This window comes from Alosa pseudoharengus, unplaced genomic scaffold (assembly GCF_046254945.1).
Source record: "Alosa pseudoharengus isolate Yale_2024_CS ecotype anadromous, Long Island Sound unplaced genomic scaffold, YU_APseudo_1.1 YU_APseudo_1.1_scf_9, whole genome shotgun sequence".
Lineage (NCBI taxonomy): Eukaryota > Metazoa > Chordata > Actinopteri > Clupeiformes > Clupeidae > Alosa > Alosa pseudoharengus.
Window position 1 is genome coordinate 14,399,806 of NW_027468881.1, and position 17,907 is coordinate 14,417,712.

Sequence of the window (17,907 nt, forward strand, 5' to 3'; positions counted from 1 at the left end):
AATAAGTGTATTGGACTAGAAATCAGATTCATAGGAACTTTTGGTCCCACTTTGTTTTGATAGTAGGAGAAGGTGCCAACCAGGATGCTGGTGCTGCAGTTGAGGTTAGTGTTCGGTGATGGCCCTGGTTGGTGTCCCGTTGTAATTAGGGATTTGTTGACTCGTGGCTGTTGACTCATGTTGTTTGTTGTCTAGTGGCAAATAATTGAGCGTTCAGGTAAGTTTACTGCCAAATGTTTGAATATTTATGAAATGCCTACCCACTTAGTAAAAACACAGGATATCAAAATAATGTAATTAAACTGTTTTATTTTCTTTATAAACAACTTATTACCTTGTACAGGTTAGCACCAGGAAGGCTTACATGTCAATCTGATGTCTGATGGAATAGACAATAATTACTATTCCAAATTGGACTAGATCATTCATTATAAATATGTAAATTTACATAAAGCAACCATCATGCTATTAATTAATATACTTGGACACATCATTTTGGCAGTATTTTCCTTGTTTAAGAAATGGCCAAACATTTATTTAAGTAAGTCTCAAAAGTGCCAGCTGTTGTTTTGATCGCAAACGGTATTGTGCCAGCCGTTTCATTTCATAACATATACTAAATCACCATATTGGTCTAATGGCAGTGTTGAGAAACACATGGAAGGCATTTTGCGAGATGCAGGACATCTCCCAAGTGTTTCAGCACATTCAGCATCCAAATGAAGTTCATTTGGACCTAATCATTTTATTGGCAGCCTCTCTGAAGCATGGGCAGTGTTTTTGCAACAAGTAACACATGTAAGGAAGTGCCAAAAACATACTTTTATATAGTTACCTTAGGAGAATATTGTGCCAATATAAAGTCATGCCAATCAGCCTCATGGGCATTAATCTCCATTTCGCATAGACAGTTACACATACACAGTCAGCATACACATTGTTATTCAAATATAGAAACAGGTAAATCGTCATATGGGTGCACTTGAAAACTGTGGATAGGCCTACACATTTGTGTTACCTTTATCATAGTGTAACCAAATTGGGATTAAGATTAGTATTAGGGTAATTTCCAAAGTCCTACTCACTGATGCTAAAAATTGTACCCTATTCCCCTGTAGTGTCTCGCCTTAATCAAATTATGTGACATGATTTTGTTACATAGGGATGTCCTATGATATACCCATCAGCTATATCCCCCACAGTGCCAGTATTTACAAGTGTAATAGACCCTTTCAAGAGAGTTCCATTATCAGCATCATAGTTGGCCCCACAAGACTTCCTTTTTAAACATTCCATATGTTATCTTAATGCAGAGGAAGTAGATTGGGGCCCAAAAAGAACGTTCAAGCATTGTTTTTGTTTTTATTGTTGAAAGGGTCTATAAATGTTTCACTGACTTCAGGTTTGGATAACATCCCTGCTCCAAAAGCCTTCACTCAATTCAAATTAAGAGTTATCGGCTGGCCTTGTTACTTCCTGTCTTATCAAAGGCTGTCAAAAGGGCGTTTTTCCAAGACTCTCACAGTTCCTCTTACAGAATGACCTCGTTGATCTAAATCATCCAGGCTTTAATCGGAAGGGGCCACTCCACTGAGACAGCCCTGTTGTCTGTGACAGAAACCCTGAGGACAGCTAGAGATGCAGCTCAGTCTTCACGTCTTATCTTGCAGAATCAGCAGCCTTTGAGGTGGTAAACCACTGCGCCCTGCTATCTGTTTGCCCTGACATGGGGATTATTCTTTCAATGTAGCATAGCCAGGACAAATGTCCACACCCCATCGCCACTCTACAGGGGTTCCCCAAGGCCTGGTGCTGGGTTCCCTTTTCTTTTAAATATACACCACTTCCATGGGTCTGATTATCTGCTTGTATGGCTACTCATACAGTATGTAACTGTTATGCCGACAATATCCAATTATACTTGTTATTCCCACCAGAATATCCCACACTCGGCATGGATCTCAGATTGCCTCAGACATACAGTATGCACGTTTATGAAGAAACACCACCCTCAGTTAAACCTCTGTAAAACATTCCAGCCAATCAATCTATCCATTACAATGTCAACATAAAAATCACCTCTTCATTACTCATCCTAACCAAGAATGGAAGTCTATCTTTCACCTCAACTCCTACACTGCCCTTCTACTGGGTGTCTGCTGTGAAACCCTTACAGATGTTTCAGATGGCGTATGTGGCTTTCTATCAACCCAAAAGGGCATGCCACTCTGATGTTCATTGACCTCTACTTCACAACCTGTGATCCACTTGAACTCAATCTCACAGTCTTTGGCCTCTGTGTTTCTCCAGGGAACATTGGCTGGTATTGCCATCCCTGCACAGAAGACATTTACTCACACTTACTATCCGCTAATTGACATGATCTTGCACTTAATCTTATTGAATAGATTTACAACGCAATGCTGACTCCATGGTCTTCTACCGAAGTTTGTTTCTCACTTGCAAAAGGATAAAAGGCTAGCTGTATAAATGTTAATGTTGTAAATGTTAATTCACTCCTTCCATCAAAAACTCTTCAAATGACTGAAAAGACTCTTCAAATGGATAATAGAATTATTGTAGGCAAGTGTTTTTTCTGCATTCTACTTTACTTGTCTTCTTCATTACAAAGGGCAACTGATAACAAAACCAAATTAAACTATAGCTCTTGAGAAAGTGGAATTAATACCAACAGGTGGTCACAACTTTCACCTCTTGGGGGGTGCAAAATTTCATCAGGCAAACCCGTAATTGATATGCATTTATTAAATTTGGCGAAGAGGTAAAGCATTTTTTATTCAATAATTATTCTCAGAACAGAGTAGTTGGTCAGTGTAGGGAAACGAGCTGGGCAGCAAAGTAAATCAAGACGACAGTGTTTACACCGTGACTTGCAAAAGTGAGCCTATGGTCAAATTGAACTGGTTGGACTGTGCAGGGCCCCACATGTGTTTGGAAGGACAGGTAAATAAGAGGAGGTGAGGTAACCAGGCCTCCATCTGGCCACTGGACACCAGGGTCACTTCTCTCTCTCTCTCTGTGCGTGTGTGTGTGTGTGTGTGTGCGCTTAAGTGTTTATGTGTGTGCACTTTATTTTTTCATGTCTGCTGGTCAGTCTGTGTGGGAGCAGGAGGGGTAATGAGATGCGGGAACTCTTGGAGCAGCAGGGGGACTTTGCCCGGTTATAATCTGTCTCTCTTCCTTGCCCTGCTGCTGCTGCTGATGCCTCTTCATTAGTACTTCTGTTCACACACACGCACACTTAGACGCACACAGACTCTCTCTCTCTCTCTCTCTTTTTTTTTCTTTCTCTCTGTCAGTCTTTCACACACACACAAGCCCCCCTCGCATAGACACACACATACTGTGTACACACACACAAACCCTCCCTTACAGTCTACCCTCCCTCTCTCCCACACAGACACACGCACGCACGCACACACACACACACGCACGCACGCACGCACGCACGCACACACACACACACACACACACACACACACACACACACACACACACACACACTCAAAGGCCTCAGGGCAGCGTGCACCTGTTGAAGCCCTAGCAGTGAAGCGTCACAGTCCATCGCAGATGGCTGGTGTCAAGGCCCGCTTAGAGGAAATCCTGCAGCTCATGCTGGAATGTCTGGCTTCCCAGAAGGGAATCGATTTTGTTGTGATGCTGGCTCAAAAGCCGAAATTTTGGCACAATGGAGAATGTCCGACCTTGTGACCTGCAAAAATTTTCCTCAGAAAGGTGTTTGGAACCTCTCTCTGTCCTTGAACAAAAAAGGTGACAGTGAACCACCTGGACAATAGAGGCATTAAATGAGTTTTCCCTTTTCATTTTTCTTTTCATTTTTCTTTTCGTTTTTTTTTCCTTTTTTCTTTTACTCTCCGCAGACGACTCCTGCAAGCGGCCAAGAATGCTAGTGGACCCGGTCACTTTATTTGGATAGGGTCTGACAGCTGGGGGTCAAAGATATCCCCGGTGTTACATCAGGAAGAGATGGCGGAGGGAGCCATCACCATTCTGCCCAAGCGTCAGCCCATCAAAGGTAGTCATCACACATCGATCTCCTACTCTCACAATATGTGAATATGTGATATATGGTACTAAACAGGTACAAGTCAGTTTTCTGAATGTGTACAAAAAAGTCTTTAAAACTGCAACTTCTGTCTCAAGAGAACACGTGAGCATTTACAAATCAATAGTGTCATAAAGCTGCTGTAACCAAGCGCAGTGCAGCAACAATATTACTTGTATTGATCTCTCCTAGGATTTGATCGCTATTTTATCAGCCGGACGCTGGACAACAACAGAAGAAATATCTGGTTCGCCGAGTTCTGGGAGGATAATTTCCAGTGCAAACTCAGCCGGCATGCCCTGAAGAAAGGATCAGGCATCAAGAAATGCACAAGTAGGTCCACTTCCTGAATACTCTTAACTCTCAGTCACTCTTGTGTGTCACCACTATTATGGGAATTCGATCAATGCTATCAAGGAATTTGTTCTTTCTTTTGAGACATTCTTTAGAGTATTTAGCGGCTAATTGCATAGGTTGTAATAAGGCTATAGCCCAATTACTCCACTTTACCGTATAGCTGTCTACCACCACACCACTAAATTCCAAATGTATTTGTGTGTGTGTGTGTGTGTGTTTGTGTGTGTGTGTGTGTGTGTTTGTGCATGTGTGTATATATGTGTATGCCCTTATTGTTTGATGTGTGCAAAGATTCCCCATGTGCAAGCCAATGCTCATTTTTGCACTCATCCTGGTTCAATCTACAGCAGCACAATCACAATCAGACGCTGTAAACCGGTGCAGCTCTCGAGGACTTAATCAGCAGTGGATCTAATCAGGGAACCCATGTTCTGAGACACCTCAATCAATGGGCCCTCTTACGCAGGTTGTCTTCTACTAATCGCAAGGAGTTCTGGACAACCTGTCTGATCACATTTACCTAATTTTAGATGATTGCAGACGCAGTGGGTGTTATGTCTAACAGCATGACAGATCCATAGAGTTCAAGACAACCTGATAAATCACATCTACTTAGGCCCTGTCCACACGTACGAAACCGATCTTTTTTTCCTCCGTCTTCCCTGAAACCGCATCAAGAATATTTGCGTCCAAACGGATCCATCTCAACACGACTCAACACGTTACTTCATACCCCAGGCCTATAGGTGGCATTGTTTCTTTACAGAAATTGACCAAAATTTGCGCTTTACAAACAGACAGAATAGGCTACGACCAAATGGCTAGTGCAAGGTAACCAGAATTGTTTGTGTGGACTGATGGTGAACTGTCAACTGTAGTCAACTGTAAAACTAATAAACTTTATTTTACGGTTTGTGAAGGGTGCATTCCCGTCCTTTATTTGGCTAATGCAGGTAGGCCTACTAATCACCTTTACTTTCTTTGGTTGTAGGATAGTCCGTGATTCACATTAGTTTTGGCCATCACCGCAATTAGGCTACTAAACGCAAGGGTTACCCAAGTTCTAGGCTATTCTGTCGCCACATTTATACTATTGCTATAAAACCTTCGTTAGTAACAGTCAATACTTTTGCCTGCATCAAATCGCGCATTCACATTCAGTGTGCTACCATCGGCTTAACGTTCTAAGCGTCTTTGTATGCTTATATCTGATTTCACTCGACTGTGAATGCATGTATATATGTTGTAAGACATGTAAAATAAATGAATGACACTGGCACTACGCACAAATTAATGTAGCCTAAACTTACACCGCACTTTCCTAATAACTTAAGTTCTCTCGCGTCACTGACAGTAGCTAGAATGCATAAAAAAACACCGGGGAAAACAGTGTTCAGTCCACCAAGTCATAAGCTATCGGCGCTGCGCAGCACCAGTTGTGATATTTATCTTACGGAGTGTAATCGTAGGTAATGTCATGTATGAAAACTAGTATTGTTAGGCAATACTACAAGTGCAAGTCCAGGGCAGCTGAGGTGTGGCAATGACATCATCGCAAGCAGGATGTGCGGTTTCGCTGTCTAAACGAATTCAAACGGGCTACGGTTTCAGATTTCTCCACTCTGGGACCAGAAAGGTGCGGTTTCGGGCAGTGCGTTTACAGGATTCGTTTGGACGCTCGGCTCGGTCGTGTGGACGTGTGGACGGGCCCTTAGTTCCAGACCAGGATCTAGTTGTGAACATTCAGGGCCCGTCCACACAGAGACGCTTTTTAGGTTAAACGCAGAGGTTTTGCTTCGTCTTGGCCGAGCGTCCAAACGAATCCTGTAAACGCACTGCCTGAAACCGCACCTTTCTGAAACCTGGTCCCAGAGTGGAGAAATCTGAAACCGTAGCCCGTTTGAATTCGTTTAGACAGCTAACGAAGGTTTTATAGCAATAGTATAAATGTGGCGACAAAATAGCCTAGAACTTGGGTAACCCTTGCGTTTAGTAGCCTAATTGCGGTGATGGCCAAAACTAATGTGAATCACGGACTATCCTACAACCAAAGAAAGTAAAGGTGATTAGTAGGCCTACCTGCATTAGCCAAATAAAGGACGGGAATGCACCCTTCACAAACCGTAAAATAAAGTTTATTAGTTTTACAGTTGACTACAGTTGACAGTTCACCATCAGTCCACACAAACAATTCTGGTTACCTTGCACTAGCCATTTCGTCGTAGCCTATTCTGTCTGTTTGTAAAGCGCACATTTTGGTCAATTTCTGTAAAGAAACAATGCCACCTATAGGCCTGGGGTAGGAAGTAACGTGTTGAGTCGTGTTGAGATGGATCCGTTTGGACGCAAATATTCTTGATGCGGTTTAAGGGAAGACGGAGGAAAAAAAGATCGGTTTCGTACGTGTGGACAGGGCCTCAGTGTTTGTGATATTATTTAAACGCTTCATATTCAAGTATGAGTATCAGGCAGAGATGGGGAGATTCTGTGTGATAAATTTGAGTTGAGTTTGTGTGTGTAGGAGATTCACAACCTTGGGTTTTCAAACCAAGGACATTGTGTGTGAGTGTGTGCAAGCTTCAAGACTAATAGCCACAGGCAGTAAACCTATGACCAGCATATGACACAGCACATGACATTCCATCTTGTCCACATATCATCCATATTTGAATGCTGTACATTTTTATTGATAAGCCTCATTGACAGATGAGATAATAATAATAATAATAATAATAATAATAATAATAATAATAATAATGCTTGTATGTGTTATAATTGCTTCACTGATTTCATACAGGGGAATTAAATTAACAAACTTATCATTCATTTATATATTTAGTTAATTGATTGATTAAGAGCTAATTAATTATTTCACCATGCAGTCTTTTGCATTGATAGTGTATTCCTTGATGTTTCCAAGAGTGGATTATAAATCAATAAAGCAGTCTTCAATTATGTGCTGAAACCTATTAGTTAAAAACTTAACTTGCTAACACAAATGGATTTTTGTTATGGCAGGCTATTATGCTTTTTATGCAGAAAGTTCATCGTAAAAAACATCATAATAGAAAACAAGACATCCTTGAGCAGAGCCAACATACTCTGTTTGTCTGAGCAAAGAGCAAAAAAGTCTAATTAAGAAGGAGAGAAGTGTTTTATTAAGAGCAATAGAGGGTTTAAATCTTACTCTTATGACAGAAAAGACTTACACAACACTTAGTCACAAACATAAAAGGAAACTTTATCTTGTGTATGCAACCAGACTAAATGCATTAGCATAATAGCAGAGATGCCTTAACTCCTTGCCATTGTGTTTACTGCCAACTAGTGAGCCCAAACTTCAGACACACAGAAGATGACACTATCTTAATCCTCCGGTCACCGCTCAGTTATTTATCTCTCTCTATACCAGAAATGTAAAGGATCCAATCAATGTTTCGGCAGACAAGTCCAAAGCCACTAAGCTCATTTAAAGCCTTGAAATCTTAGAGACAGGAGCTGAATTATTCAACCCATGCCCTTGTGACTGTGAAACATACACGCTGGACTCATTACAATACATTGACACACTTCCGTTTGATCAGCAAAAATGATTAAAACTTAATAGACAACTGAATTTCCAGAATATTTCCATTCTTATTCCTGTTGATGATTCCAACAGTCTAGTAGTCACACTGTTATTAATTTGTTAAATGAATAGATAAAGCAATACACATGCACAACCCTGAGGCTGGTCTTGACAATTAATAATGGTCATGCATGGTGTCTAATACCATTTCCTGAAAGACACATTATTTAATTTATTTACTACCAAGCTGAAGGCGGTAAGCTATTGAGTGGCTGCTTTATTGCACCACACCTTAGTGTCAATAGTCATCACACTGAGGGAAAAAAACCCTGCTGTTTGTGTTGTTCACTTGAATTTCATGTACATGTAGTGTTCTTGCTGGGAACACAGAACTAAGGGCAACATCATGGCCTAATCCATGAGGATGGCTAAACAAGTTTGTATGTGTGTGCTGTCAATGAATATACATGGGTACATGACCAGATCAACAAATTAGACAGCAAATTAAACTATATATTTTGTGCGTGTAAGCTTTTTGCTGTGTGACTTGAGCCTGAGATTACCTCTGTCCAAGTACTTTACCTCTGTTGTCCAAGGAGGTTTACACACACACCACAACACACACACACACACACACACACACACACACACACACACACACACACACCATATAATGTATATTGAAATAATGGTGCTACATCAGCAGCAAATCAAGTGTTCATATCAGGAAATCAAATCGGGAAAGACTTGATCCATGCCATGTGAATCTCCAATGCTGTGCATCAAAGTTCACACAACCATAGCAGTTTATGCATTTTCCAAAAATGGAACGCAACGCTATTGAGGCCTGCTGTGCTTATTTGTCCATTTTAAATTCAACAAGGATTTCAGCAGTGTGGATGCACATGGATTAATCAGTGCTATAGTGTAAAGCTTTGGCGTTGGAGTCAGAGCCACATGACAGTGGCCCAAGGATAAACGCGCTTCCTCACAGCTGCTCTTAAGCATCAAATCTCAGACTTTTATGTAGAGGGCAGAGCCTATCTGTGGGGGAGGAGGCGGTGGTGGCAGAGGGGGGGTGGGCGGGTGGCGAAGCTGATAATGCAAGCTCTGATGTCAGTTCACGAGGTGTTTCAATGAGGCTTGAAGGAAATATGACTGACTCACATACACTGACTGGGCCCCTTGGAGGATGAGTCATCGGCAGAGACAATGTGCTGGGAGGTGGGTGGTGGGAACGGCACAGTGTCTATGGTCGAGGCATTGACGACATCTTCACAGATCTTTAGAGCAACAACAACAACAACGAGCACCACAAGCACACCAATGAAAACACCGTCTGTATGTGGGTATGAGCAATGTATGTAGGTGTGTGTAATTGTTCAAAGAGATAACTGTTCACATTGACACACCTGAAGGTGCAGGAAGTGTTAGGATTATGACAACTGGGATATTTTTGTTTTTTGTTCTCTCTTTTTGCGGTTAAATGAGGGCATATCTTAATTTGCCATAGAGACAGGAGGCAATCTCAGAGATCAAAGCCAAATCAGAGAGGCTGTGTTGCCCCACCAACACACTTGACTGTGATGCCCTTTCATGTTAGATTGGGACTTTGATACTAAGCCCTCTTGAGAGAATGGATGAATGTGCCATGGCTTCCATGCAACATGAGCACTGCCACATATATTGGTATACTGTGCAAATTAGAGTACAACTAGATGTACCGCAGAGCGGTACAAAATATGACCGCCGCCCAGTCCAGCACATTTTTTCCACAAAAAGAAATCACGCTGAAAGGCCTATATGATTCTAACTGTCTCACTAAATTGCATTATCCACACTCAATTCTCACTGGTATCTGCTAGACAACAAGTCCCAAAACATGATTAGTTCATAGATTTCACATGTAAAATTCATTTTATACAACCCCACCTCCATCTTGCCTGTTCATAATTCTGAGAAATTCTTGATTGTTTGTGTTATGTTTATGTTATGTGTGTGGGTGTGTGTGTGTGTGAGTGTGTGTGTGTGTGTGTGTGCGTGCTTGTGTGTGTGCCTGCGTATGTGCCTGTGCATGGAAGCGTACATATGTCTACTGTGTGAGTATATGTCATACGTATGATTACTGTGAATGTGTGTGTGTGCGTGTGTATCTGTTTGTGCACATGTGTGCACATGAAATGGGTTAACATGACCCCTGGAGGCAAATATACGGAAAAAAATGGTCATCCTAGGCCCTACAGTTCTCAAGATATTCACAGAGAACTGTGTCTGGCCTACCCTCCTTTCGGGGGGTCCAGTCCAGCGGGGGGGCTACAGATCAAAACGAAAAATGACGGTTCCATGCTATCCATGTGGGGGTACATGCCCACCAAGTTTTGTGTACCCCGGTCTTTCAGTGTCCCGGGAATCCTTGTTGGTGTACGTCACTAAATGTACACATAAATTATTTTATTGTAAGGCCCCCCATGAACGAAAGTACACAAAACTTGGCATGCATTCGGAGGGTGTCATAATGATCCTACACTTTCAATTTCGTGCAGTTTTGACCATGTCAGCCAGAGATATTGTGATGAAAACACCTACATTTTTGCTTTTTAATTTTTAACTAGGTGGCGCTATACATGAAATAAGTGGTAATGGGATGGGTTGACATGGCCCCTTGAGATCAACATACAAAAAAAAGGTGGACCTCCTAGGCCCTACGGTTCTCGAGATATTCACAGAAAACTGTCTCCGGCCACCTACAGGCCAGTTGGTGTATAGTAACATAAATTAATTTATTGTGTGGCCCCCCATGAACGGAATTCCACGAAACTTGGCGTGCATTCAGAGGGTGTCATAATGATCCTACACTTCCAATTTTGTGCAGTTTTGACTATGTTAGGTCACAGATACCTGCGATTACAACACCTCATTTTTACTTTTTTGTGTTTAACTAGGTGGCGCTATACATGAAATCAGTGGTTATGGAATGGGTTGACATGGCCCCTTGAGATCAACTTACAAAAAAAAAATGGTCCTCCTAAACCTTACGGTTCTCGAGATATTCACAGAAAACTGTGTCTGCCCTACCCTCCTTTCGGGGGGTGCAGTCCAGCGGGGGGGCTACAGATCAAAACGAAAAACGATGGTTCCATGCTATCCATATGGGGTTACATGCCCACCAAGTTTCGTCTACCCCGGTCCCGGGACTCATTGACGGAAATTTGGACATGCGAAAAAAAAAAAAAAAAAAAAAAAAAAATCTGACTAAACCTATATGACCGCCGCGCTGCGCGGCGGTCATAATGATATATTTATATTAGTCTGGGGGGGGGGTTGTTCATCACATCAGTGTGGTGGTGGTGGTGGTGGTGGTGGTGTGTGTATGCGTGTGTGTGTGTGTGTGTGTGTGTGTCACAAACATACATTTTTTTTAGGCTTTTTGCTCTATAAACTTTAAAGATCTTTTTCCCTGGTTCCCTTAGCGGGTGTAGTAGATAGTCCATTATGGCCTGAATATTTTTGGATAGTAGACTCTTCTTCTTCTTTTAATATTTTAAATTATGTGGTATGATGTGTTAGAAAATGTCTGTTTTAAAAATCAATCTGCACACATAAATTGTGGTTAAATACAGTTTTATTAGATGTACTGATTATAAATCAAATCTGAGTGAAGACTTAAAAGTCAAAATAGTCATGTGTTTCCACTGCCAAATTGACTGAGGTCTCTGACACTCTGACACACAGGTTTAATGAAGTTCAGTTGTTTTGAAAATTACAGGAGGGATAATGGTTTTCAACTTTCAACTCAGAGGTTGGATGTATTCTAGTTCTGTATAACAAGAAATCACAATAATTGTGCTTGAAAGCAGTCGTAACTACTGAATAGTTATTAAACACAAAACATTCACACAACATAGTACACATATATCTCTTAAACATGTACAGTATGGAAAGTATTAGACATTTATAATTTAATTTTTGATTGAGGGCCAATGCGTTGTATATTTTGATCAAATGTTAGAGGAAGGTTCTAATACTCTAGAGACACATTTAAATTATGATTACACCCCGTAGAACACCAAAGGTAGACCTGAATGATGACGTCTGATGGCAAGTTACTGATGTGCAAATGTGACATGATACCTGTTGTGTTTACATGTGCTTTCATCATCTAAGCCCCTTCCTCCACATGCCCTAAGGTAGGAATCTCATAAAAATGCAAAAAAAAATAAATGGAAATTAGCTCATTAACCACATTGCATATTCAGTTCAAGTCTGTAAGGACATTTCATGAACTGTGTTTGTAGGCAGATATATAGGCATATATGTAGCCTACAGTACATGTATAGAAATACAGTACAATATAATAAACCATGTAAGATGCCTCCTAGCCTAACATTGGCATCTAACCTATGATAAACTCAAATGGCTTTTTGAGATCTGTGACATGCTAGCTGAAGCAATTCTGGAGGAAACTTCCTTCTAAGGTGGTTCATGTGAATGAGTGAGCGTATTTGTGTGTGTCTGCGTGAGTAAATGGTATGTATGTGTACTGTACATGTGTGTTGCTCCAACATTTTTCATTTGAATTTTTCTGACCAATACAAGATGTCAGTGTGTATTTTGTTATATTTCCATCTCTATTAATATGTCTGGCATTTTCAATAGTGCAATAATTGCAGACAGTAATACTTTACAGAATGTTCAAAATAATTCCCACCTCAGGTTGCACTGCAGGGGACTAGTCCTCCTAAAAGCCAAAATGAGTCAGTCTGTTCACCCTTGGAAACCACCAGATTAAACACCACATTAGTTGTGAGTCATCTTCTTGACTGCAACTTTCCCTAGGTTGCTTGCCATACTTGCAGCTCTTTGGAATCAGCAAGATTCTGTATTTTGCCAACATTTATATCTGCTTCTCGACAGCGCAACAGGATGCACATAATGGCTCTTCAAACTACCCATGTGGTTTTCTTTATGAGCATTATTACTCTCTACAGAAGTTGAGTTATAGTTCATCAAAGAACACTTTTTTTGTGTGTGTGTGTGTGTGTATGTGTGTGTGTGTGTGTGTGTGTGACATTACCTACAGTACAACATAGTCATTATCACTCTATAACCTCCAAAGACCTCTCATTATACCTTTTAGTCTATGATTATTTTGAGGGGCTTATATACAGCTCTGGAAAAAATTAAGAGACCACTGCACATTTTTCTGATGTCATATACGGTTGCTGAGTGACATTTGAATGAGTTGATGGTCATATTCAATGCATTTCATGCAGTGGTCTCTTCATTTTGAATATGACGGTCAGCTCATTCAAATGTCACTTATTTTTTTCCAGAGCTGCATGTTACTCAACGAACAGTATTCCATACTCAACTTTTTAGTGTGGTCACATGCATTAGAGTAAAGGCTGTGTGAGGTGTGAAGTCATATTGAAAGCTGCTATGTGTTTGTCTGGTAGAGGAGGCCAGCCTAACTTACTGTCTGAGTCTTTTTATGATAAATTGAACAGGAACCAACCCTTTACCGGCTGGTGTGGCATTTGGACTTGCCAGTCTTGAACAGAATAGGAAAGGCAGGATATGAATGTTTCAGTGGGTTGAAGTCTGGCCAGCACACCAATGGCCTTCTACAAATCCCACCAGAGTGGCAGAGCTGAAGGGTATCATTCAGAGATGCCTAAATCTTCTGCTGAAGATCTCCAGTGTCCGTGTGTGTGTGTGTGTGTGTGTGTATGGTGAATGATGGGCTGCAGGTAGAGAGGAGGAAATCTCCTTCAAGAATACTCCATCTCTCTCAGATAACTGAGCCCTGCCCTTTGATGTTTCATATGTGCAGTAGGGGGTGTCTGTATTGATAATTTAAGAGCACTGAACCAAAACACTGCATGTGAAATTTCCTTTACAGGCCAACTATTTTGTAGAGAGATGTAGAAATGAGATGTTATAGTATGTAGTCATAGTATGTCCAGAAAAACAGTTACATTTGATGTCTATCCTGTTATTGTAGATTATATTTTGATGCTGATTGTGATGTTATTTGCATTTTATGTCACTGAACCCTATTCTAAACTTTGATCAAATATTGCTGCAATATGCTAATGTCCCCTTCAGTTTCATGACAGTACAGGGAAACTGGCAGCCGTGCCAAAGTTGTATATGTCAAACCCTTTTGTAGAGTTTTGGAAGTAGTTCAGTGCTTTTGTAAACAAAAGGCTTTTTAATCATTACTGTCACACACAGGACTGTTGTAATTGCACTGGCTTATGATGTTGTTTTGTTGGACAGACCAGACAGTCCAGAGGCTTATTCACCTATTTGCCTTCTCACCCGGCAACACAAGAAAGCTGTCCAATAGAATTACTCTGCTTTCTTTCTCTTTCTTTCTTTCTTTCTTTCTTTCTTTAACTCTCACAGTGTATATGCGAGTATGTTTTACTGAGTAATGGAGTGTATTTTGAATACATAGATGTAATGTACAATATGTGTTTCCCTTAATGACCCTGTAGTATAGGATCACAATGCTTTTCTTATTCAGGGCTCAAACGATCACTGTGAACTGAAGTCATTTTAAATTGATTGAAGTTGATAAAAACTTTGATAGACTTTCAAGGACAACACATTTCATATTTAACTGTGTTGAGTAAACAAGACAATGCTTCATAGATGAACATAAAGGCATTGATGACAACACTATTATTTCAACAGTATTATTTCACCTTTATTTGTTCACCTGTTCACCTGCACACTATCCACCCCAAGTATCACACTTTCATCATTAAGGACCATTAATATTGCAATATAGTGTATACATATAATATAGTGTTCGCAAATATTTCCAGTGACTAATATTACAGACACACTGACTAACATAACATACAGTATTATATTATCAGTGGGACTGGCATACAGGATGCAGTGACCAACTGACCACTTTATTCCACCATTGTTGGTCCTGTACCTCAATTACTTGTGGGGTCCATCAAGGGTCTATCTCAGGGCTTATCATTTCCATGAATACACTCCCAAAGAGACTCATCATGAGGGTGAGGACCTTCCTGCTCAAGTCATTATACACAGCTCTGCCTCCTGATGCCTGCCTCCCTGAGCAGTATTTTATGACAATCTTAAGAATATTAAAAGCTGAATGGCAATTAAAGCAAATCATCACTTTCATGTTATTCAGAGGACCTGTGTGCCTGACAGGAGCGAGGGGTTTTAGGTTTTGCCATTTACTTTTTTAATGCACTCAGAGCACTCTTAGCCAGCTAAGTCCATTTCACTTCACTGATCTAATCGCACTTCATCCCCAGGTCATAGAAGTCTTCCATTTCCACAAGTTTTAAAACTCAACTCGGCCATAATGTCTGAGCATCTTTAGTGTATTTGATGTTTGTGAGTGAGACAGTGTTTAATGTGCTGTTTGTTATGTTTCATTTGGTGGGTGCTTTTATCCAAAGGGACTCATTACTAATTCATTTAACATAATCTAATAAATGTCTGTTCGAGTGTGTGTATGATAATGGGATAACAAGGCGACATACTCATTTCTATGCAATATGTAATATACTTTCCATTATCTGTTTGTGTGCAGAGTGTCTAATGTCTCAGCACATTTTAAAAAAAAATCCCCCTGCTACAATATGATTTAACTCTTGTGTAGGATGCAAATACATTGGACTGTGGTTTTCAGACAATGTTCCGACACAGCAGTATTGAAAGCCATTTATTATTCATGCTGTGAATCGACTCTAATCTGTGTCGCTTTCCCATCAGTCTGTTGCCAGTGGCCATTGAAACCTACTTAGCATACTAATCTTAGTATTCAACACAATATCAAGGGTCTTTGCCTCTGAGATGTAAGAAGATCCAAAGTCCTTCCTGCTTTTGGAGCCACATCACAAGTCAGATCATTCAGATGTGCTGAAGATTCATGTTGGTCCGCTTCTTATGAAGGTGGTTGAGAGGTGACAAAAGGGTCCCATGCAACTGGAGATAGCCAACATTATTTGTATGTAGTCTGAAGTTTGTAAATGAAGTCTACAGTATGTGTACTCCTTATCAGTAACAGCTTTCACATCATTGACATCCACTTCAGTTGATGTCTTTACAGCTTATTGCCACACCAGTGCGCTGCCTAACTTAATGAAGGCTATTGCCATGCCATCAAGCACGGCCCACTTTTCATCAGTATATGCCTGCCATAACATCACAGAACAAACAATGCTGTATCTTTTCATTTCCCTCTCCTTCAAACACCACTTTAACACATCTGCTGTCCTTGATTAACACATATTTAATTTGACGTGGTCAAGATCTCAGACCTGAAAGCTGTTTCCTTCAATTAATTTGTGCCCATCAGTCTGTCCACCAGCTCAAATGTAATTGCTGTATTTATGCATGCGCTGATACGCTCCATCAAGGTTTGGTGGCTGACAATATGAAATCCTGCTGAATTACCCTCCACAGCTACCAATGACAGATCGAGCTGCTTTGCAGCAAGAACAATGAAGAGGCCGTTTATGAATTCCAATAATAATCTCTACCATGTCTGAAGAGCACTAATTAGCAGTGACCAATAATTGGCACAAGACAGATGGATTGAAATTAATTCAGTTCAGAAAGGATGTATGGGTTGAGAATGGAGTAATCACAGGCATTTTGAAATCATATAATTTGTTTGATTTGCCTATCAATCACTTTGCATCCCCATGAGTTACGAATGACATGTTCAAATTGTTCAAATTTCAGATGGTGTCATCCATTTGCAATTGTTTAGATTGATATTTAGCAGTAAACATGCCTGAGAAATTGATCTTAAGTTACTTTGGAACTTCGGTCTACCTTACATGGAAAATGGATCGAGGGTTGTTAAGTGAACGACAGTGGCACTGCAAATTGAAATTCTAATTGACTGTGTGCATATCTCTTTCTCTCTCTCTCTCTCTCTCTCGCTCTCTCTCTCTCTGTGTCCGTTTCAGATCATGAACGGATTGGGAAAGACTCTAATTACGAACAAGAGGGCAAAGTGCAGTTTGTTATAGACGCTGTCTATGCTATGGCCCACGCCTTGCACAACATGCACAAGGAGCTTTGCCCAGGGAGGGTTGGCCTCTGCCCAGCGATGGAATCCATTAACGGCTCCATGCTTCTCAAATACATCCGCAAAGTCAACTTCACAGGTAGGAAGCTTTGGTCCAGAGCGTCTTCTTTCCTTTTTATGTGCAGTGGTGTTTTGTAATACCGTGATGTCCTAACTAAATGAAATGTATTGAAGCATTAGTTCAATAGTATACTTTTGGTATCTGCTATCTGTATTTTGAGGAGGAAGTTGTAGGTCATCAATCCAATCATATACCCCCACTTAAAACTTGGCAAGAAAGCTTTAGGCATTTTCTGTACAAGTGTATGTGCAGTTATGTAAGTTATGTGATAAAGAATGCACGAGTCATATTCATGACTAAACGTGCATATGTACACACACACACACACACACACACACACACACACACACACACACACACACACACACACACACACACACACACACACACACACACACACACACACAGCTGTGTAAATGTATGCACAGAATGCAATCGCATTGAAGACTTACACAGTGAGTTTGCTTTTTGGAAACTGCCAAAGCGTCTTTATCAATGGAAACAGACCTCACATCCCTCTCTTGACTCGTTAGCCCATGGTTGCCTGGGTGCCTGGCTCTTATGAGGGTAATTATTTTCAGACTGCACCATCATGGAGGAACCACACAGGCTTTGGTATATTGGACATCTCAGAGTTTGTTTGTTGTTTTTTACGTAGGGCAGCATTCATAAATCCCCTTAAAGAGTATTAGAATAAAGGCTTGTAAACAAACACATACATCCAGCACCCTGGTCTT

At 40.7% G+C, this 17,907-nt stretch overlaps 1 protein-coding gene across 1 annotated transcript in view; it reads left to right on the plus strand.

Annotated features, from left to right (window-relative positions):
- LOC143114099 (metabotropic glutamate receptor 4-like) overlaps positions 1-17,907 on the plus strand; it is a 128,799-nt gene that overhangs the window by 92,530 nt on the left and 18,362 nt on the right. Inside the window, exons 4-6 of the mRNA XM_076275555.1 lie at positions 3,903-4,057; positions 4,280-4,420; positions 16,988-17,188. Of these exons, the coding sequence (XP_076131670.1) occupies positions 3,903-4,057; positions 4,280-4,420; positions 16,988-17,188 (497 nt within the window). The remainder of the gene's footprint in view (positions 1-3,902; positions 4,058-4,279; positions 4,421-16,987; positions 17,189-17,907) is intronic.